Source organism: Caloenas nicobarica, chromosome 5, assembly GCF_036013445.1.
Source record: "Caloenas nicobarica isolate bCalNic1 chromosome 5, bCalNic1.hap1, whole genome shotgun sequence".
NCBI classification, from domain to species: Eukaryota; Metazoa; Chordata; class Aves; order Columbiformes; family Columbidae; genus Caloenas; species Caloenas nicobarica.
In genome coordinates, this window is record NC_088249.1 from 21,362,974 (window position 1) to 21,385,016 (window position 22,043).

The following is a 22,043-nucleotide window of genomic DNA, read 5'->3' on the forward strand; positions in this document are numbered from 1 at the left end:
ACGTGAGCTTCCAGCAAAGCCGAGCTGATTGTGGGACATGGTTTTATGTGTGGTGATCGGGTTTGTGTGGCCTAGAGAAAATAAGGGCATCTCAGGTCACCTCAGCTTTAACACCAGTTCTGTCACTGACTTGTGTGGATTTAGACAGATCGCTTCGTATCTGTTGCAGTAATTGCATATGGCCGTTAATTAGAGTGGCTGCACTGGGTCCTGTGCTCAAGGAGACCCCCACCACTTTTCTGTTGTCCAATGTGCCAGGTGGTTGTATTGATCTTCAGTACCACACTTTGCCTCACTTCATCTCTGCCCAAAATTGCCAGAAGACAGTAGTAACAACCCACCTTAAAGTTGCATGAAGTGGATTTGGCCAGGCTCTGAGGACAACGCACTACAAAGGCTGTTGTTATCCTTCACTTGGGTGTAATCTGTAATGGGCAAAGCCATCGCTCCTTCCAGAGAGGCTTCAGGAGCTTCACAAGGGTGCTTCACTTGGGCTCCCTTTGAGCCCTGATTCTTCTGTACATGTTGAGAGCTTTCATATACACCAGTGTTACATGCACCAGGTAGTGACTGAGCTGCTTAAGCTAAACCTGAAGTCACAGGGCTCACGTAACAGCACATATGAAACAGAGTAAATAAAACTGATGTAAGTTCTAAAACCTGCTGTAACCTGAGATCTTCTCAGGGCAGTTTGTAAGCCAGAGGAGTTGTTTATATAGAGAAAATAGGATTTTCAATATTAGGAATGCAATAATTGAATAATCAAATATGACTTTATTCCTGTCATCATCTGGGTCATTCATAAGGTAATCTTTCCTCTGGCATTTAGGCAGAGGCTGGTGCAGTGACTTTGTTGAAGTAATAATAATAAAATACAAGTCAAATTCCATTGTTTCCTTGGTTTTCTCAAGTTTTGTGGGTTTTTCTTGATGTTTTTGTTTTGGTTTTGTTGTTGGGTTTGGATTTTTTGTGGGGGTTTTGTTATGGTTTTATTTTTGTGTTTTGGGTTTTTTGTGGGTGGTTGGTTTTTTGGTTTGTGTTTTCATTTTGGTTTGGTTTATTTTTTTTCCCTGTTGTTTGTCACTGGGTTTTGCTTTTGCTGTGGAACCCTGAAGTACTTGGGACTTTTTATGCTTGAGAGCAGATTTCCAGTTTGGAGTTTGTTTATTATTCAGGTCATGATGTGCTGATGGTCAGTGCTTGTTACAGGCCAAGTTGAGAGAAAGAGCTGTGAGCTCTCTCTCTCACTTGGAAATTTGCCCAAGGCAGCAATCATTCTTCAGTTTGAGCTACTAGAATTGTTTTGTCTGTACAGGTTTGCCAAACACGTGATCAAGATAAAATTGCATATTTTTCCTTGAGACTTTCCTGGTGTTAGTGAAACTTGATTGTTACAACAAAAGCCATGGTCAGTCTTTCCATTTTTACTGTCCCTTTGGCTTAGCTTCTTTTTCTGCTACATGGAACTTAACAGCTTGTCTCGTTTTCCCGTCCGTGATCTCCTACAATAACCAAATGCAAAGTACAGTAACAAATTAATGTTTAGGTCCCTGGGATTGTAAGGGAATGTATAAGCAAGAAAAACAGTATCACTGTATAGATTATGGGATTTTTTCAGTGGTGCTGCCATGTAAGGCAATATACTTAGAGAGTCTATAAATTTAGCACAAACTTGCTGTCGATGTTACCTTTGCAAAACAAAACTTGAATTTAATCCTCTCAGTTTTTATTCTATTTTTATTCTTCTTCTATTTTTCCATGTAACTGTAATCTGGTAGCTGTGGCTAGTGGTTATAAAGCCTACTGCAGCATGCATCGTATGTATGTAACTTGAAGCAATTGGAGAAATGCCCCTTAGTGCTTAAAATGATTAACTGTGCTAAGCTGTTTCTTTTGAGCAGAGTTGAAATGTCCTGAGAAACAATGTTCAAATTTGCTGTCCAAACATATGAGTAATTAAATACTTGGAATGATATTTTTACAAAAACACCATTCCATTGCAGTTATTTCTAAAGTGTCTCCGTAGTGCTATGAACCATTACTACTGTTGGTGTTTGTACTCACGTGGTGTGCAAAAAGTCCCACCTAAAGTGAGGGGTCACTGTACAGGGTGCCGGGTATGATGTTTCTGGCAGCGGAAAATTATGTCACTTGCTAAAATATATGGTTTTTGCTTAGCAAAATAAAGGGTGAGGGATGATGATATTTTGGTAGAGTGGAGTTGTACAAAAGGGGAGATAGGCAGGTAAGCATGTCACAAGAAATGGCTGTAAACTGAGTTTACATAGATTTGAAATGAGAGAACGTTTCTAGTTATCAAAGTAGTGTTGTCGTTTTAGAATGAACCTTCATTAGTTTTAGGAAAGGTTTATGTAATGTGGTTGATCAAAACATAAGGAGGAGTTTTGTTCTGGCTCAGTGATCTGTGCCCTTTGGAAAGGACATGTCCCACTGTGAAAATGTAACGTAAAAAAGAGACACCTCAAGCAGAAATTTCAGCTTCTTAGGGTTTTGTTGCCTCATGGTCAAATCACTACACTAGAATTGATGGTAAGGATCATTTGGGTCAGCATGCATAACATCTGCTTTACCTTGTATTTACTGTGTAATAGTAACAAACAAACTTGATTCACATTTTTTTTAGCAGAGATCTGATAAATTAGTTAACTTTTGTTTTGTTTTTAACCTAATTTAGCACCAAAAGCTTAATGCACATAATAACACAAATCCAGAAGTAACAAAATCTAACTGATACAAATCCCATTCATGTAGAGAGGTGTAATGCTGGCCTGGCCTGAGAGTACCTGGGAGCCCTCAGCACAGAAAAGGCGTGGAGCTGTTGGAGAGGGTCCAGAGGAGTCCACAAAAATGATCAGAGGGCTGGAACAGCTCTGCTGTGAGGACAGGCTGAGAGAGTTGGGGTTGTTCAGCCTGGAGAAGAGAAGGCTCTGGGGAGACCTCATTGCAGCCTTTCAGTACTTAAAAGGGGCCTATAAGAAAGATGAGGACAGACATCTTAGCAGGGCCTTTGGCAACAAGACAGGGAGTAATGGTTTTAAACTAAAAGAGGGGAGATTTAAACTAGATGTAAGGAAAAAATATTTTACGATGAGAGTGGTGAAACATGGGCACAGGTTGCCCAGAGAAGTGGTAGATGCCCCATCCCTGGAAACATTCAAGGCCAGGCTGGATGGGGCTCTGAGCAACCTGATCTAGTTGTAGATGTCCCTGCTCATTGCAGGGGGGTTGGACTAGATGACCTTTGAGTATCCCTTCCAACCCAAACTATTCTATGATTCTACCTTGTTCCAGTAAATGTGTTTCTATCTCCTTTTGCTTGGCCTGTACAGCATAAACTTTTGCTTAACTGTAGCTCACTTGGAGTGTAGAGGGGCCATTTGTTCCCTTAGTCCTTCAAGGCTCCAAAATCCATTTATCTAGAAATAGCTATAGATGTTTGAGAAGTCTGAAGACAGGGAGAAAAACTTAAGAGTATTTGCTGCATGGTTTAAAGAGTGGGTGCTGATTGCTTTGCTACAGAGAGGGTTCGTTTTTTTCCACTGTGTCAAATGGTTCCCCTGGTGACATGTATCTCTGTAGAAGTTTTGCAAATTTCAGCATCATTGTGTTAAGTGAACGCACAGCAGTTTTGGTGTTGTGCTGGCCAAGGGTCCTTGGTTCACAGTAGGGCTGGCTTGGGCATTTTTTCTAAGAAGGAAACTGAAAAGAGGTGAAAAATAATTTGGTGATGAAGTTGTATCCTTTCCACATAGACTGCACAGGAGTTAGCTGTACATAATTCGTAATTCTGCACAGGCATTTAGGTCAAGGTGCGATTAATGCTTTCTTGTGAAAGCTGGGAGAATGCAAAATTCTGTCTGTTGAATGGTTTTCTTTTCATTCTAACATATGCATCCTCAAGAGTGCTTCTATTCTGAGAATCTTTAACACTATGATATACACAGGCTGACTTTCCTCTCTTTTGGGCTGCTTGTCTAAAAGTTGTAATAACCTTGATAAGTCAACACAGTCTCTTTCATCTACCAAACTGGGAAGGCTGTAGAAAATGTCAGCCGTGGGGAACTTGCATAGTTAGAGCTTTATGCTGCACTGCACAGTACGTGGATGCTTTTCTGGGTTCATGGGGCTCCCTAGCTATTTTAAGGTGTTTAAGTTTTGCTATCTGGTACTCAGTGACTTTAGAAAAGTGTACGTGTCCCAGGGCAGTAGGGTAAAAGAGAAAGTCCATCCTAAAATAATGGTGTAATTCTCCCACATGTCTTCACAGCTGAAACAGTACATTTTCTTGCCTTCTTTCATGGCTTTTTTTTCCCTTGACATTAAAAAAGGAGGGAAAAAAAATGAGCTCTACTGGAGTCTCTATGCATTAAGAGCAAGATTCTTTTTTCATTTCCTGTCATTTCATGCTTCCATCAGGACTTTTCCAGGAGAAAAGAGAGGTCAGTCTTCAGTTGTTTAGGAAAAGAAGACTTGGTTACAGATATTTAAACAAGCCCAAACCAAGCAGCTTAATTGGTCACATGAGGAAAGCAAGATACCACAGTCATCCCCTGCTTCCCTCATGTGGCATCCCTGTGACCCTAAACATTTGACTACTCTTTTTCCCTTTACTTGCCTCTATGTTTAGCTTTGTATTTTCTGTTAATAGCACCCAAAATGGATGGCAGGCAAAGGTATCTCCCCACACTGCATGAGGGCTGATGTCCTGCCATGGGGGTGGAAGAAAAGAGCTTGGGGCTCAAGTCACCTGTTTCTCCAGCATTAGGGAACTGGTTGTGTGACAAGGGAAAGATATGTGGGGCGACTGGCTGTGGAGTGGCCGTAGGCTCTGGAAAAACTACGAAGGGTGAATCAGTCTCCTGGCAAATTGCACTTAACCATCAGGCTTGTCTCCAGGAATCCTTTCTTGTGTTTGACGGGAACCATGCATTTTTGTGTTCAATTCTGCTTGAAAAGGTTCATCTTCAGACAATGAACATGGACCTACAAATTCTCTCTGTTGAGTGTCAGGCTGGTTTGTGACTTCCAAAGTTTTCAAGTTTTCAGCTCTTTCACACTGCCCTTGCTTGCTGACCTGCCTTCAGCAGACTGGTAACTTTGTGGCTGTGAAGAGAATAATCATATTGGAGCCATTTAATGGTCTACTTCCTGCAGAAAATGCTTAATGAATGCATTTCGATATCAGTCTACTCTTCGGACCTAAATGTTGTTAATGTATGGTAAAGAAAACTCTCAGTAAAGTATCTCTTCTTGTACACCGACATGAAGTTTCACTCCAAAAAACCTTTTAGTTAGGTGAGAGACAGCAAGCCAAGACATGCTACTTAAAGCTCTTTAAAATAACCAAGTCTGAGTTCTAGTATTTTCAAGTACTTGAATACCATGGCAACAAGAGCTCCAATGCTTCAGATAATTGTGGACAGAATTCACAGGCTTCCCTGGGAGGAGGCAGTAGTCCTCTGAGAGTTTTAAATGGTCTGCAGTCTGAGGCAGTGGTGAGAGCTCATCAAAGAGAATTTCTCTCCCCAGAGCTGACCTTCCCAGTTACTAACCAACAACCAGAGCAGATTCCCAGATATGTGTGTGGTACGTCCCACTGGAGTGTATCCTAATAGAAGTTGTTGCATCTGTGAAGACGTTTACTGGGCTACAGCAAAATCATGCTTAACACCAGAGAAGATTCAAGATGTTGTTTTTTAAAATTAAAACGTGAAGTTCCAGTCAGGCCTTGAAAGTGCAGCTAGCTGAGAGGGCATCCCTTGGTACCCAGACTGTAGTGAGAATCATGAGCAACCCATCCCAATCCCAGAACCAGTTACATAAATGTTACTGATAATGAACGTGCAGCTTGTTGCTTCCTCTGAAGAGGGATCAGACATTGTAAGTAGCAAGATGAGCCAGGACATGCTGACACCTTGGAACTGAGATTAACTTACATCATAATCAGAATTTGTTGAACCTGGGAGAATCCCCACATCACCTCTCTTGCGGGAGTTAGGAGAGGCATGGCTCTGTGAGTAAGGAATAAAACATTGGGTTTGGTGATTGACTGTTTTTACATGAGGGTGTTTGAAGATGCTTTAATCAAGGAGTTGCTCAAGTGCAGCCCTCCTCTAGACACAGGTGACATTCCTGTCTCAAAGGTGGCAGCACTTTAACGGTGCTGTGCCTGTGGTACATAAATTGGTTTGACATGCTGTATTATTAAAATGGCAGCACTCAGTTCTCCCATTTAGTTTTCTAAAATACATTATTTGCTCCTTTCTTGTCCTAACAGCACTTGAAAAGAAAGCGCACAGCATGTGCTTCCCTCTGGCTCACCTTCACTACACCTCTCTCCCATTCTGCTTCATCCTTATAATCCCCAAGTGAAGATGAGTAGCCTGCTGCGAACATGACGTCTCTGACTAGTGTCATTGCCTCCCACCAGTCTGAGTGGGTGTCCTTCACTGATGATCTGCTCCTCCCTGTTAACCCACGAGGTAAGCTATCTCTGATTTTCTTAGAACCTTCTGAGACTTTCTATGTTAGCATTAGACCAACTACTGTCATCTATCCAGCATCACAGATCATACCTTCTGAGTGGAAGCAGTATGTGCAGAGGTTGAATTATCTCCTGCTGCACCTATATAATAGAAGAATTTGGGCCAAAAATGTAAAAATACTCTTCTAATGTGAGATTTTCTTAGCACAGATCTAATGCAGGGTTTGGATCTGTCCTTTGAAATTCAAGGCAGTATCCAACTGACCATGGAGGAAGTCTCACTTATTATAATTTAATGCAAAACTATGCCCAGTGTTAGACTAAAAACTACATTAGGTGAAGGAAAATTTTCTTCCTACATTTAATTGCAAATTTTAGAGATTTTAATTTAAAAAAAAAAGAAGTAACGGTGAGTCCTACCAATCTTTTTATTGTTTTCTCTATTTTAGGCAGCACTGAGGAGCCTCTGCAGAAACGTTTCTCTTCCTCAGATACCTCCTCAGAAGACAACCACAGTGTGGACAGAGAATTTCAGGACCTCTCCCACACAGAGCTGGATAATGCAGCTGACAAACCCAAGGTGGATTCTGCTGTGCTTGAGAACCATGTGTGTCCCAGCACTGACTTGTCGGCATCCATCAGTGCTTGGGTGCAGTTTGAAGATGCACCGTGGACAAGTGCTCTATCAACCCATCCACAAGCAGGTGAGGCAAATGCATGAAAAGGTCCATTCCAGTAGCTAATAGAATACAGTGAGAGCCTACAGGATTTTTTCCTTGCTCTTTGATTTGTCAGAGGTTGAACTTTGACTAGCCTTTATGGTATTTTAACAGAATTAATGTTAGCGGAGTTTTGAAAAGGGCTCATAATTTAATTCTGGGTTGAACTAGCAGTATAAACCAAACATGTTTTCTTTTTCTAAAGAAAATAAAAGACTTCCGTGCTTTATTCCACCTATGTCTTGACCCTGGAGACTGCCAGAATGTGGTCACAGGGAAACAGACTATTGGTGTTTTCAGTAGTGACATTTCTTCTGTACAGGTATGAACAGCCATCTAAAAAGTCTGAGCCGTGTTTGCCTCTGTCATCTGGAACTGAAAGAATGATGATCACTGTCCTCTGTGGTTATTGTCTTTATCTGCTCAAAGTCGCTATGGTTTTTGCCAGAAGCTTAGTGAGACCAACAACTGGTGTGCCAACGACCATCAGTACTTTCTGCTGTCTCTCAATACTATGAATTAGCAGCTGGAGAATTACAAAAGCAACCATAGTTGACTCTGATTCCAGGACTGCACGCACTTTTCTCTGAATGTAAAAGTTCTTTCTGATATACTTTAAACAAGCATGCAAAGCCTCTGTCTTTCCTCCTCAGGTTATGCTAACTGATATGGCTACATGAGCTTCTAGCTTTTCTGGGCAAACGGACTTCTGTCCCTCCTCACAGGAGACTGTGGAGTAATAGCCCAAGAAAACATTAGTTTACTTCTTCATGTTTGAATTGAGATTCTCTTTGTAATTCCACTTTGTTACTTCTAGTTATGAAAGCCATTTAAAGAGTTGTACCTTTCCTCTGCTCACTGGGTCCATCAAATACTCCCTGTGACATGAATAATACTTCTGTCAGAAGCCTTGGGTTGGCAATTTTGGATAAAACCCAACAGTTTTCCATCTGCTCTTTTTATGCATGCTACAGACTAGTCTGAGACAGTGGGTAGACCTTTGTGCAGAAGTGCATGAGTCTTCATACAAAAATAAATTTCTCTGAAGGTCTGCTTAAGACCTTTTTATCTTTAGATTTATTTGTTGGTTATTCTTCTTAGTTGTAAATACTTACTGATCCTAGTGATAAGGAGAAAAGTAAGAAAACCTGTAACTGTAAATCTGTAAAACTGAGGTGCTCTATCTCTATTATTTAATTGCGTGGTTAAGTGATCCTTACTCTTGCCCATACAGGTTCATGCAGCCACATACTTTTTCAAATGGAGTTGTTGGTTGCTCTGACACCATATTTGCTTCGTAATGTTGTGATGCCCTTGTTGACTGGAAAACTCTTTGAGTGCACGATCTTGTTAAACAAAAAAAAATTATTTGCCTAAATAAAGCTAGCCATAGCAAAGACACTTCCATAAAACTAATTTAATGGCGTATTACTTGATTTCCCATCCTTAAAGAGATGTAGCCCAGTCTTAAGGTCTGTGCTTAGCAAAGTCACTGCCTCTTGGTTTGTGTTTTCAGTCACAGGGGATACTAGGTTGTAGGCAGAGGTCTAGGATATCCCAGAGAACACTTTCCAAAGCATTGCAGTTTTGAAGAAGGCACTCATTTGTGCTGCTGTAGAGGCTTGTCCCAAGTGATCCATGCCACTGGGGGAGTATTTATACACCAACTTTTAGCATCTGACTGAGATTCATGGAGGAAGATGGTTCCCCTGGCAGTCAGATCAGGACTCTTGCTTTCTTACTCCATGTAATTCTTGCATGGGTGGCTGTTTTTCTGTAACTATGTAGGAGGTCTAAGGCGGTGATGTGGATATTTTAAAATCTTTATTTATGAGCTAGCCCCACTCCTTCCTGGACCCCATCTTAAAAATGGCAAGACCAGTGCAGCTGACAACCTCTAAAGGGAAGGTCGTGGGGCAGAAGAGGTGACAGCTCTTTGTTTCTGGCCCTCTACTCTGACATTGACAGCAAGAAGCAGGATAAACTTCAGCCTTGCTGTTTTCAATTAATTTGCAGGTCACGTCTTTTTTTCTACGGGCGGCAGCAAAGGTGGAGAGTTTGTGTTATAACCACGACACGCTGACACGCTCAGTGGAAAGTCTGTGGTGACAGCAATTATTCATTTCCATTAACAAACAGCCCGCATAAGAACAATAGCAAATAGCCAGATACAGGCCAGGGGGAAGCGGATAAAAGGCAACTATGGACAGACAGATCGGTGTGAGAAGGATAGAGATGTTTGAAATCTGTTTCCTGTGCAGGCAGCTGTGAAGAGCAATGTCCTGAAAGCTCAGCACCCTGACCACGTTCCTGTCAGGGCTCCAGCACTGTTGGGAAATTGTCTGTCTGTCTGTCCATGCTGAAGCAGCTGCACAGCTGACTAGATCATTCCCCAGGCCGATGGCCAGGCTGCCTGGAAACAGGTTTTGAAAATGGCTTGTGAATTGGCATTTCCCGAGTGCTGTGAGAGCGGGGAGGACGGGCCCTAGGAGAGAGAGATGCTGTCTTACTCCAACCACAGTGCTATGGTATTTTTGCACAGGTTCCCCTGGAAGGAGATTTTTGTCTCAAAGTGCTCACAGTCAAGGAAAAAGAGTACTTTAAAGACAACCATCATGTAGTGGTTATCCTATAGGAAATATGTTCAAAAGAAAAACAAGTCTAATGTTGGACCCTTGTTGTCCTGGGAAAAGGGAAGACAGAGCAGAAATTAGGGGGACTGATAGTAAGAAACAGGGCTGAAAACACAGGTAACGAATTTTGAAGGTGAGAAGGTCGAGACCTGAGTAGTAGCAAAGAAAAGCACCCATTGTGAGCCTCATAGTGGAAATTATATTTATTTAGGACATTTTGGTAAGCCCTTCATTCTACCTGGTACAGACAAAGTAAATGCTAGGCAAAATCTTCCTTTCAAAATATTTCTGCTTTTTAGGTTTATGCATTCTTAACTGACAGCTGCCAAAGGATGTGGATTTCTCCCTGGGAAGCAATAACTCTTGAGCAAGGTCACAGAAATATTTAGTCACAAAAATGATGTATTGTGGTATCCTCTTCCTCATTTGCCTTTTGCTGGAGAATGCACAGATAGGGAATGCTTAATTAAATATAATAAAACCACTCTCTAAAAGTCTGTGGCACTGTAAACATTATTCTCATAATTACTATCAGGCTAGTCAAACTGGTACTGCAAAAGTGAAAAGTGAGACTTTTTGGGCTCACTCAAATGTTCCTATCACAAACATTACATAATCTCTAAATGATCACAGCCAGCTGGTGACATAACATTTGCATTTGTTACACAATGGGCAATCTCGTATTCTATCGGTGTTAGCTGCACTCTTGAATTCAATGAGGTATTCAGCAAAGCACCAAAATTAGAGCACAGCAAGATCGGTTACATCATCTGTTCCACACAACACCCATCCCTTGCACACCACCCCCCACTCCCCCTCTGCTTCTTCCCGAGAGCTTTGTCTACTTTTAAATGGCTCGAGTAACTTGGACTCCTACCACCTCCCTTGAGAGGTTTCCCACAGTAAGGCAAATCTCAGTTTAACCATTTTGTGCAGTTCTGCCTGAAAATAGGAAGTATGCGCAACATGAGATCAGCAGCTGAAAGCCAGACCAATTGTGATGCTGTCCTAAAATCAGAAAAATATGAGGTCCTGTGTGATAGGAAAGGAAACGGTGTTGGTGCTGACAAGGTTGATTCTAATACAGTGTAGGGATGTGTCCTCAAAACATCAAAGAGGAATGAATGCTTAAAGGTAAATCTGCATATTAAAAGCAATCCATTGTATTAGGAACAAACACGTTAAGAAACATAAAATCCATGTGGAAGGAAACATTTTTCAGTTTTGGAAACATGGAGTTGATTTTCAGTGTCCTACGCATGCTACAGGGTTTGCATGTTAGGGATAGTTCTAGCACTGGACTTTCAACATAAACAGATTTCTAAGAATTCCTGCAGCTGAAAGGCTGTTACTCTGCATCTATTGACATTAGACACCAAATTCCAAATTTCTAGGAGAAAAACCCTAGGTTATTTACAAACTCAGTTTCAGCACTTCCAGGAATCTGGAGAGCAGCAGGAGCATCTGAAGAGCGACCTAAAAATGTGTCGATTTTTACTTCTTGGTGGTTTTTTGTTGGGTGGTGGTTTTTTTTTTTTTGGTGATTGATTAGATTCTTGTTTGACTCAGCATAGGGAAAAATGCACTTTTACTACTTCCAAGGGTTAGTGTTGGGGAACCTGAAACAATGATAGGTGTAAGTCAATTATAGTAAGACTTTAAAGAATATTTGCTTCAGAAAAAGCTCTGTATGGTTACGGTTTTCCAAAATACTTTTCCAAAATACTTTTCCAAAATACTCTTTCTTTAGAAAAACAAATAATTATATTCTTCTGAAGTGGCACAACTTATTTGGAATAAAATTAATTTGCCTTTATATAGAAGTATTCTGCAACACTATTCCAGTCAGTTTCCCTCTTCGACAGAAGTTGGGTTTGGAAAGCACAAAACTAGTTCACAGTATATGAATTATTAAATCTTCTTTGTTTCTAAATTAACTTATGTATTTCATATTGCTGTGACTGGCTTTAGACAAAAAAAGAAACATTGCAAATCTAAGATATTTTTTATAAAATAATTCCACAATTTCTAGAATTCCAGATATAAAACACACTTAAAAAAACCTCTTCACTCTTGCTCCTGGTTCACGTATGGAGCTCAGCTTTTCAGCTTGTCCTTTGTGTCCAAGTAAATAATTCTGTCTGTCAAGTGATTTCAGGTGAAGTTTTAAAGGTGGCTTTTGAGATGCTTTATGCCTTGTTTAACAAAAGGACTGAGGGAGGGACTGACGTTATAATCACACACTTGTCATCCTTTCTCTACAGGTGTCAAGCACAACACAGTGCGCAATTACTGGAGGGAGAAGTGGGGTTTTGTGGTCACAACACTCTCAGCACAGCAGTTGTCAACGTGTGCAGGAAGGAGACAGATCTCCTGACTTTCAGCTCCTCATCCTTAGGGATGACTCTACTCAGAAGCAATTCAGTACATAGGCTCACAGCTGTACAAATATAAATATATTAATGCCTGCTTACCTGAGGGTAGCAGCGCAGCTATATAAAATAAATTTGCACTTCTGAACTGGCAAGGTATGGAGCACCGTTTGGATAGTCCCTCTATGCACACAGCAAGGTTCCCTGAATGAAATGGTGTCCCATCGCACCGCTTTGATGGAGTAGAGAGAGATAAATCCTCTTTAACTCACCATTTTCTTCCAAATATCTGTCAATCTAATAAGCATTGTTTATGTAGTACATGGGGAGAAGAGAACCTCTGTCACTGGCTGTTCTGTAACTGCAAGATTTGGGGTGCATTGAGGTCTTTGTTGGTTTAAAATATAAACATAGATGTACTAACTTAAAAACCAGTTATAATGCTGATGTTAAATTAGAATTAGGTTCTATCAATATGCCTTTCCTTAGTTCAGGAAGATTTCTTTACTGCATCTTTGTTTTTTTTATCTCCTCACTAGGGTTGCTCGTTGTTCCTAACATTCGTTAGGGCAAAGAGTATGCAATGCACAGAGTATACAGTACACATTTATAGCAGTGGATGTACAAGATTGTGTTCTGAACTTTGGCTGATGGTTAGGCAGGACTTACTCTTTGACATGCAAGTCTAGCGAGTGAGTAGAACAGGATTTTTGGCCTAAACTGAGCAGAAATCTTATGCAGTGTATTCAGATTGGGGCACTCTGTCCTGCATGTTCAGAAACAAAAGCCATTTCTAGTCCACATCAGTAGGTCATTTTCAGTTTATTTTTATATTCCTCCTCCCATGTGGAGAATTCCTAAGATGATGACTGCATTTGAGTGGGTGTCACAGATAGGGAATGCTTAATTAAATATCAGAAAACCACTTCATAAAAATCTGTGGTACTATAAAAACTTCTCTGTGTTTCACAGCACATATTCAGATCTTGTCTGCAGTGGCAGAAACATGAAATCTCTCTGCTCTGAAAAGTCGCAGCTTCTACAAAACTTGAACAGCAGGGAAACATTCAGGTGCCAGCAGTATGGGATGTAAGGCAAATAGCTGAGCAGTGCTGGAGGGTAACAGTGCCAGCCACTACTGAAGTTGCTGCGTGTTTGTTACAAAATGACTGCATTGCTGTGGATGTTGAATTTTATATTTACAGAGTCCTAGTACACTGATGTAGTGTGTCTTTGGAATAGTTGTGATCTTCTGGAAGATTGCCCTGTAAGTCTCTAACCAATTTGTTTTCTGCCTCCAGCGTCTTCATCAAAAGCACCCAGCTGGACGTCCCCCTCCTCCAACTCTTCTGAGAGGCGAGCCCGTGCCTCAGAGAGCAGCTGGACAACCAACTCGGAGGACACCAGCAGCCCAAGCATTGCTCCCTCCTACACAGATCTGCAGTCAGTCAACACTGAGGACCTGACCAGTGGTGGAACATCTGCCGCAGACTCAGCTGGTAAGAGGGAAGCCTCCAAGCTTCCATCTTGATCTTTTTGATGCTACTCAAACTCACTGCTCAGAAGTGAGCTACAGGGAATGGATCCAGAGCAGAACAATCTCAAGGATTAGGCAGGCTAACATTTTTTTCTAGTCCAATTCCCAAAAAACCACACCTGGATTTGACACACACCTGATACGTGCAGGCTCCTAAACCAAGAGCCAAATGCAACTATGTACTTTTTGGTAGACTTGTCTGAGTGAAATGTTGGAGCATTTCTGGTTTTTGTGTACCACATCAGCTTAAGCTGATCTGGGAGCTCGCTCTCAGCTTGTTTTGGGAGAAGCTGGCTGCCCTTCCAGAACTTCTATGCAGATATTTTCGTAACTCACCAGTGTATTCAGCTGAGGCAGGCCCAGCTCTGCATGGCTCTCCGTTTCAGTGAGTGCCAAGACACAGATCCAGGCTGCTGGATGCGTTCTTTGCACGGTGCTTTGCACTGTTGCTGTACAGTAATGCAGAGAGAATGTAGAGGATGACAGAGGGTGGTTCAGCAGCAGAGTCTGATCATTTAAGGATCCTTTATCTGACATTGTAGGGATCTATTCAGGTGGTATCCTGACTCTGGAAAGATGTGCCGTATGATATTGTAGGTCATTGCTGCTCAGCTGTACTCTAGATAATCTCTGAAGCAGGAGAAATAAAGCAGAGCGGTGCCACCTGTGTCATCCCAGAGTTGGGCTGATGAGAACTCCTGCGTGACAAAGCAGACTTTCACAGAGCATAGAAAGAGCTGGCATGTCAGGACACAAAAAGGTTAGAAATACACAGCTGCAGGAGGAAGCCTCTGCAGTATGTTGGAAGATGTTCGTCTCAGGTTGAGCAAGGTCAGTAGCTACCCAGTTTGGTGATGAAAGTTGGTTTGCTGGTGTCATGATAGCTCAGTCATGTGAGGTATTTAATGTGTTTCTCTCAGGTGGCGAATCTAACAGTGTGTGTGAAATAAGATCTGTTTGGGGAGAGTGGAATTCCTTAGACTTCCTAAGCCCCACTGAGCTCATATGTCCCTTTCATAAAGGGAACATACATGCATCACCTGAAAAGGGGGGGTGTTTGATGGTTCGGTGAAACTGGCTTGGACATCAAGGCAGGTTCATAAACAGCAGCATGGTAGGTACTAGTTGGGCGCTTAAGACAAAGGATTTGTGGGGAAGTAGTATTTACTTTGGATGAGTAGAGACCTTTCTTCCTTCAAATAACAGAGTTACCACAAGTCTCTCTGACTGTTTTTATTTTAGAATCCTCTGCTTGGTGTGCCTCTGAGTCTGGAAACCACTGGTAGAAAGATAGAACAGGCAAGCTGGATCATGTGCCAGCTGTTTGGATGCCAGTGTGGTCATCAGTTCTGTTCTGATGGGCTCGTGTCTGTTAGGGAGAAGTGTAAGAGTTTTCATCTGAACTATGTGCTGGATATTGCTGGTTTGTTGATTTGGTATAGGTTGTCAAAGGGTGGCTTTTGTCACTGAGACTGTCTTCATGTGATCAAGGGAAATGAGGGATGCCTGGTTCATATATACCTTGCATCATATAGAGAAAGTAAAGGCAAAAGTGGTGGTGTATAACACTGGCATACATTATGGAGTCATTTGCTATATATGGCCAAAAGTTGATACCTCAGTAAAAGCTTTGTATGAAACCTCCTTACTCTTCCTTCTTTCCCAGTCAGTTACAAACTGGCATATTTATTATCAAAACAGGTACAAAAAATCATTCCAGTCACCTATAAATTTTTAAAAGTAAAAAAGGTAACATAGGCAAGGCTATGTCATTAGCTAAAACTTGTAAGATACACTACCTTAGTGGTACTGGAACTGGAGTAAGAAATACATTGAGTCTTCATACCACGAGGTGTGGAGTTTGCAAAAGGGCAGCATGAACAAAGCGCATCTGTTTGTTCCCGTTGGTGGGATGGCTCACAGCCCACCCCCCGAGGTGCCTGCTGGCATCAAGCAAGGTTTGCGGAGGTGAGGGAGCTGAGGACCTGGTGGCCACGCAGCTGTTGTACAGTTCTGGCTGCTTTTCTGTTGTTCGCTCCACCTTCATCCCACCCTCACAGTGCATAAATGAACAAAAATGCATTATGGCTTTTTTTCTCTCCCTCCTCTCTGCCCCCTCCAGAAATTCAGTCATTCAAACCTGACTCGATCTAAGCATTTGATTTCCATTTCTCTTCTCAAAAGGCTGGCTGCCTGAATCTGCAGTGGAGGTGGAAGGCTCCATCAAGGCAATGAAATAACTTTTTTTTATTTTGATGAAAGGAAAGCGAGACATCCTCATGCTCTGTGTGATGGTGAAGTCACATTGACTGTTAGCCAATATGTTGACTCCAAGGTGACGCTTGATGGAGGGGAAAAAAAATCAGATTCCTTTCACTGTGAAAACCCCAACAAAAATAAGAAAGAAATTTTTGATCTGCTTAGTGATGGTAGAGAATCAGGACAATAAGAGTAGCTCAGGTTTAATATTGTTTCAAGCAAGAAAAACCTATGAATGGCAAAAGTGTGAAAAATTCTACTCAATGGTCAGACACTGGGTAAAATAACTGGTATAGCCATGGTGAATTTTTATTGCCTGAAGGGCACAGAAGAGCATCCAGGATAGTCTGTGCCATAATATCACTATCTGTCTTGACTGTAGGCTGCCTGCAAAATGCCTAAGCATCAGCTGCCTGTAGGAGATTGGGGCATGGGGTTTCGTGTGGGAGGAGATGGAAGCCTGAGGTCGGTCTGACTGGGAGTCTACCCAGAGCTGAGTCCCAGCAGTGAGAATGCACATCCTGGTGTCCAGGGCTGGTAGGCTCCAAGCAGGTAAAATTGGCTGGGAATCAACTTTCTCACAACTGACACAAGATTTGAGTGCAACACAATTCCATGGGCTTGAGCTTTATCTAGTACCTGTGTTTATGTAAGATATGACTTAGGCAGATATCTGAGAAAGATGCTAGAGACCTGAACGATCCCAGCCTGAGAATTTACCCTCACTACAGGGGCACTGCAGAAAGCCTGATGGTGTTAGGATAAGCTTAGTGACATCCTGTAAAGGCAGTAGACTGCACAGTGGTGAAGGTAAATACTGCACAAGCAGAGCTGAAAAAGAAGATTTGCCCTTCAATCGAAGTGCAGCTAGAAGATGCTGCACTTCATTGTCTCTTCTAGTTAGAACTCTGGCACCAAGAACTCTGGCCTTTTATATTATTTTCATCTTTGTCAATATGAGAGGCTATTTTAGCCTGCAGCAGCTAGCCAATAAGTTTGGGTCAAGTGATAGCAAACTGCCCATTTAATGTGGGCACATTTATATGGTTATAACAACAAGCACTTTACAGCAGCTAGGGTTTCACAGGGTGCATGAAGCTGTATTTGGTGCTGGTAAAGTGGGCCATTGCTGCAGAGCTTCCTACCATGCATTGCCATGTTGCTCAGCTTGGATCAATGAGCACGGAAAGACGCAGAAACTTTTGGCATTTGTGCTGTACTCCGCGAGATAAGTAACACAGGACATCTGTGTTACTGATACAATACAAGTATTGATTCATTCTGAAGCAGATGCCTGTCTCAGCTTTCAAAAAAGGCCAAATATCTACATGTCAGAGGAGCAAGGGAGAGGCCTTCTTGTAGTTATGATTATGGTTCTGGAAGCACTGGGGTCTGTTGTGAGGTTATGCACAAATACCTCACAGCTGATTTGGATTTCTGCATTTCACCATTCATCTCTAAAATAATTTTATTTATATAGATTAAAAATAAATATTGACTTGTATACAAAAAAATTATATCTGATCAATATATATAATAAAATAGATAAGATATATTTGCATAGATCATAAACTCTATATTATAAATTAAATAGAATATATAATAAAGTCTATGTTAGATAATAATGCTCTGTGTGTGTGTATGTATATAAAAAGCTGATTAGCCTTGTAGACATGAGCTCTCTAATAGTTATTTTAGGTGCATTGTATTGCTAGTTCTTTTGTTGTTTCTGTTCTTATTTGTATCGTAGGAGAGCTGCAGCCATGCTGGGTATGTTGACAGTTCAGTTTGCTGACCGGTTGTTCTGTTTGGCATTTTCCTGAAGCTCGGGGACTACGGGGATACTGAGGGAATCGCTATGTTGTTGTTTTCTGAGAACATCTGCATGTTTGGAGATAAACATTTGCATGCATGACCCCAGCTGCTCAAAATCCAGAAAGTTAATAAATAGCACAAGGAATTAATTCTGAGAATGTCGTTATTTTCAAAATATTCAAAGTATTACTCTGCCTCCCAAAGAAGAGTGGTTGAAGCTGCTAGGACTATCAGATACTTACTTTTTCTTCAGGAATGATGAGGAATTCCAGGGTGCAGCACGAGAGGATATATTGCTGTCATAGCAAGAAAGGTGTTAGAAGAAAGCTCAAAAGGGTCTGCTCTGCCTAATGCCTACTAGACTGAGTCTTATCCTGCTCCTGTGAATTAATCAGGCCTCCCTTGCTATTCCATATCTGTGAAAACACCAGGTCTAAGACAGGGAAGAGGCAAAGTGTGAGAGGAGTAAGTGGCAACATGAAAGAACTGGCTCTGATTTTTGTTATTGCTTAAAAAATATGTATATATAAAAATAAAGGGGATTGTTCCATGTGTTTTCTTGCCTGCACGCCAGCGTAGAATCAGTTCTGATCTCATCCATGTCATTGGCCCTGGCTTAAGGAGCATCTCTTAGTTCAGGTGCTGAGTTTTCTCCTCATGGCTGTTCTGAACTGCAGGCACATAGATTTGTAGCAGGGTTGTACTTTGTTATAAAGAGCTAAGTGCTGAGCCTACATGGTGTTCTTAATGAATTTCACTCGTTCCACACCTACTCACTGGTGGTTTTATATAGTCAGAGCAGCTGAAAGCAAAGAGGCCAGAATTCCAGCCGCAGTCATGGGACTGACCTGCCGATATCCCTTTGTGTAGGCAATGTCCCAAGAGAATAGATGTGGGTAGATGCTTTGTAGTTTATCTCATGCCAGTGAGGCAGACTAGGTGGTACGAAGCCCTTTCTCTATTTGTGTTTGTCAGGCTGTTATTCTTCAGCTGTGGTGTTTACATTGGCTCCAGTTGCTCTCTAATGCAGTGCAGAAAGCCACATGCCAACGTGATAAGCCAGAGGACTTCAGTAGGAGATTTTGCAGCTGGGTAGGACATTTCAGTTTGAAGCTTAATTGGAAATGGAACACTTATGTGTACTGGCTGTCTGTGATTGCTGTGTTGAAAGAGGAGAGACTAGGTTTGTTTGGAGCAATTCTGCAGGATGCTAAATAGCTGCTGAACTGAAAGCTGCTGGGAGGGAAGAGCACCAAGGCACCTCCTGACATCCAGCCCTTTGGAAGTGGAAAACATGAGTGGCAATCTCTGGCAGTGTTAGCTCACCTTCTGCATTCAGTTCCTGGCAGCACACTGCCATACCACTGGCAGGAGGTGACAATGGCACTGTAGTGATGCAGTGGCAGTGGTGTGGCACTGTCCCAGCTGTGTGCTGTGGGGTGACATGGCCGGTGCCCTGGGGAGCTGGCTGAACCCTGGAGAGTCCCATTCTGAGGCTCTCATGCAGCAGCAGGCTTCGCCACTTGGAGAAATTACCTGCCTAAGAATTCGTGTTTTGCACTGTTAATTCTGTGTGGCAGAGAAGCAAGCAAGGTTTCCATGGTAGTGCTAATTAACAGGAACTGTAAATCATTTCATGTGCTCTTAATTAGAGATCCCAGTTCTGTGTGGAATTTCCTGTCTGAATATGAAGGAGCTGAATAGAACAATGTGAAACAGCAGGTGAAAAAGCCAGCAGGAGCAGATAGCAAGTAAGAATGAGAAGTTTCATGATGCCCAAATGCATGAATTTGCTTGTTTCTCCCTCACTGTGGTATCATCTGAAACCTAAGAAAGGCTCAGGTGATCACTGGACTACGCAGCACAGGAATCGGAAAAGTGCTGATGAACGTCTTTAGGGGGTCAGTTATAGAGTCACCTGCTCAAAGAAAAGTGTGGGATGAAATGGGAAGAAGGTTTGTTAAAAACAAGAAGAACGTAGGAATCATTTAAGCAAAACCTCCAGCTTCTTTGTTGACAATTAATTTTTTTGTCCCCACGTAGAAACTTTTTGTGATTATTTTTAATGTCCATTTTTATCGGAACATGTGCCTCCTTTATTTATTTGGGCCTAATGTTAGGGAAAAAATGTAACACTGTCTGCTCTTTCAAGCCAGAAATAAGCAGAATTGGATGAGAGTACTGTAGGGAGATTGATGTATGTCTTTACTTCAACATCTCCATTTTCTAGCTGATCTACCCTTGATCAAACCAAATAATGCTGGAGCACAGATACAACATGAGTTTTGCATAATGAGCTTGTTCATCAGTTATCAGAAGCAATTTGTCCTTATGTTTGACAGGTGAGACAAAAATCCTCTGCCTAATCTTAGGACAGATATAACTGGTATTTGCATTATGACCGTGCCCATTACACAAGAGGAAGAGGAGACGTCATGCTACTTCCTTTGGGCTGATCTTGGTTACCAAGAGTGATCCTGGATTTTGTGACGTGGATGCCAGTCCAGTTTACTTGTAAACTTCCTAACGATGTTGCTCTAAATCTCAGAGAGACTGATTTGAACTGTCACTTAGGATTTGATTTTTATAAAAAAACTCTTTCAAGTGCTCAGCACCTATCGTAAAGGAGTCCAGATCTGGGTTGGGCACCTAAAACTGCTTCCAAAATACTCAGGTCCCAGCTATTCCTGTTATGGTGCAGCAGAATTTTCAAATAGCTACAGCTCTGTGTGTTCCTCTCCAAATCTAATAATTTAGTTTAGTCCCTAGAAGAAGAGTAAAGATCTTTTCAACCTGTATCCTGTAGCTCTGTGTCCTCACGCGCATTACAAACTTTGTAGAAATTATGCCATTAAAGTGCAGACTTTGGTCACCAATTTATTGAAACTGGTGTATTTTCACATGTAGACGTTTCAGACAGCTTTAAACATGATTCACTTGAGATCATAGGAATGGAAGCTATTTCCCAGGATACTGCTGTAAATGTATTCATGACCATTTCCTATCCACATGTTCCTGTGCCAATATTGTCTTTCAAATAGCTTTTTGCCCTCTCTAGTGCAAGCCCCTAAATACATTTATACAGTGTAATTATAACCCTCTCCATTTTCATTTGCTAAACTAAATGAGACAAGCTCTTTAGTATTCTTGTTCTCCATTCTCCTCCTCATCCTAGCAAGCCCTTCTCAGCTTGTGTTACTGTTTGAATTAATCTTCCTTGGATGTGGTGACCAAAACTGTGCACAGACTAAGGTCTCACCATAGCCTGATATCTAGATATTACTGTTTCCAGATCTTCTGGAATTCTCTCCTTGATACATTTCAGGATCTTTTTTCCTTTTGTAGTAGTGCATCAGGCAAGTACCCTTACACTATATTCGGATTGACTGTCTACATCCTAGATCACTGTCTCTCATATGTAATTGATGAGTTTCTTCATTATAACAAATGTATCTGTCCTTAAATGCCTGATTGTGAACTTTATATTATAACATTTCGTCTCATTTCTATTACCTCAGTCCTCAAGATGAACCACACGTTTCACTATGATATTCAGAGCTTTCTTTACATACCCAGTTCCTCCTAATTGCGTGCAGTCAGGAAATACCATGTTAGTTTCTGTGCCATGCTCGTTGTTTTAAAATATGAATAAACATAGTCTTAATCATGTAGTCATAATCAATAAATTCTACTTGTAGCTGCTCTAACCTCATATTTTTATTAAAACTCAATGTCTTCCTTTTAGCTTGGTTTTTAGTTCTGTCTTAACACCGGTATCAGTCTCCATTTTAACTCCTTCCCAGGTGACACCACATTAAATGCTCTTTCTAATACAGACAAGTCTATTTTTTCTTTAGAAAATCGGTTGTCAAAGAAATCTGTTAGGTTTGGCTGAAACAAACAAACTCTTTTAAAGCTAGCTTCCATCCCCTTTTCCATCTTCCGTGTTTCACTTCTTCCTTCTGAAGTCTTGCATACTATTGCGGTCAGATTTTCAGCTTGTATTTTCTGAAGTAATTTTTATCCCTTATAAATACAGTTACTCTATTTACTCTTCTTCAGTTGTATAGTACCATCGCCATTTGAACGAATTCTTCTAAAATCCTTGTGATGAAAGCTGTACTTATAAATGTCAGTTCTGTCAGAGTTTAGGAATGGAGCTTATCAGATGTGCTGAGCTGAGCACAGTAACATCTCCAAAAT

At 41.4% G+C, this 22,043-nt stretch overlaps 1 protein-coding gene across 1 annotated transcript in view; it reads left to right on the plus strand.

Moving 5' to 3' along the window:
• Positions 1–22,043, plus strand: part of STON2 (stonin 2) — a 78,753-nt gene that overhangs the window by 12,023 nt on the left and 44,687 nt on the right. Inside the window, exons 2-4 of the mRNA XM_065635100.1 lie at positions 6,299–6,503; positions 6,955–7,209; positions 13,531–13,728. Of these exons, the coding sequence (XP_065491172.1) occupies positions 6,416–6,503; positions 6,955–7,209; positions 13,531–13,728 (541 nt within the window). The 5' untranslated portion in view covers positions 6,299–6,415. The remainder of the gene's footprint in view (positions 1–6,298; positions 6,504–6,954; positions 7,210–13,530; positions 13,729–22,043) is intronic.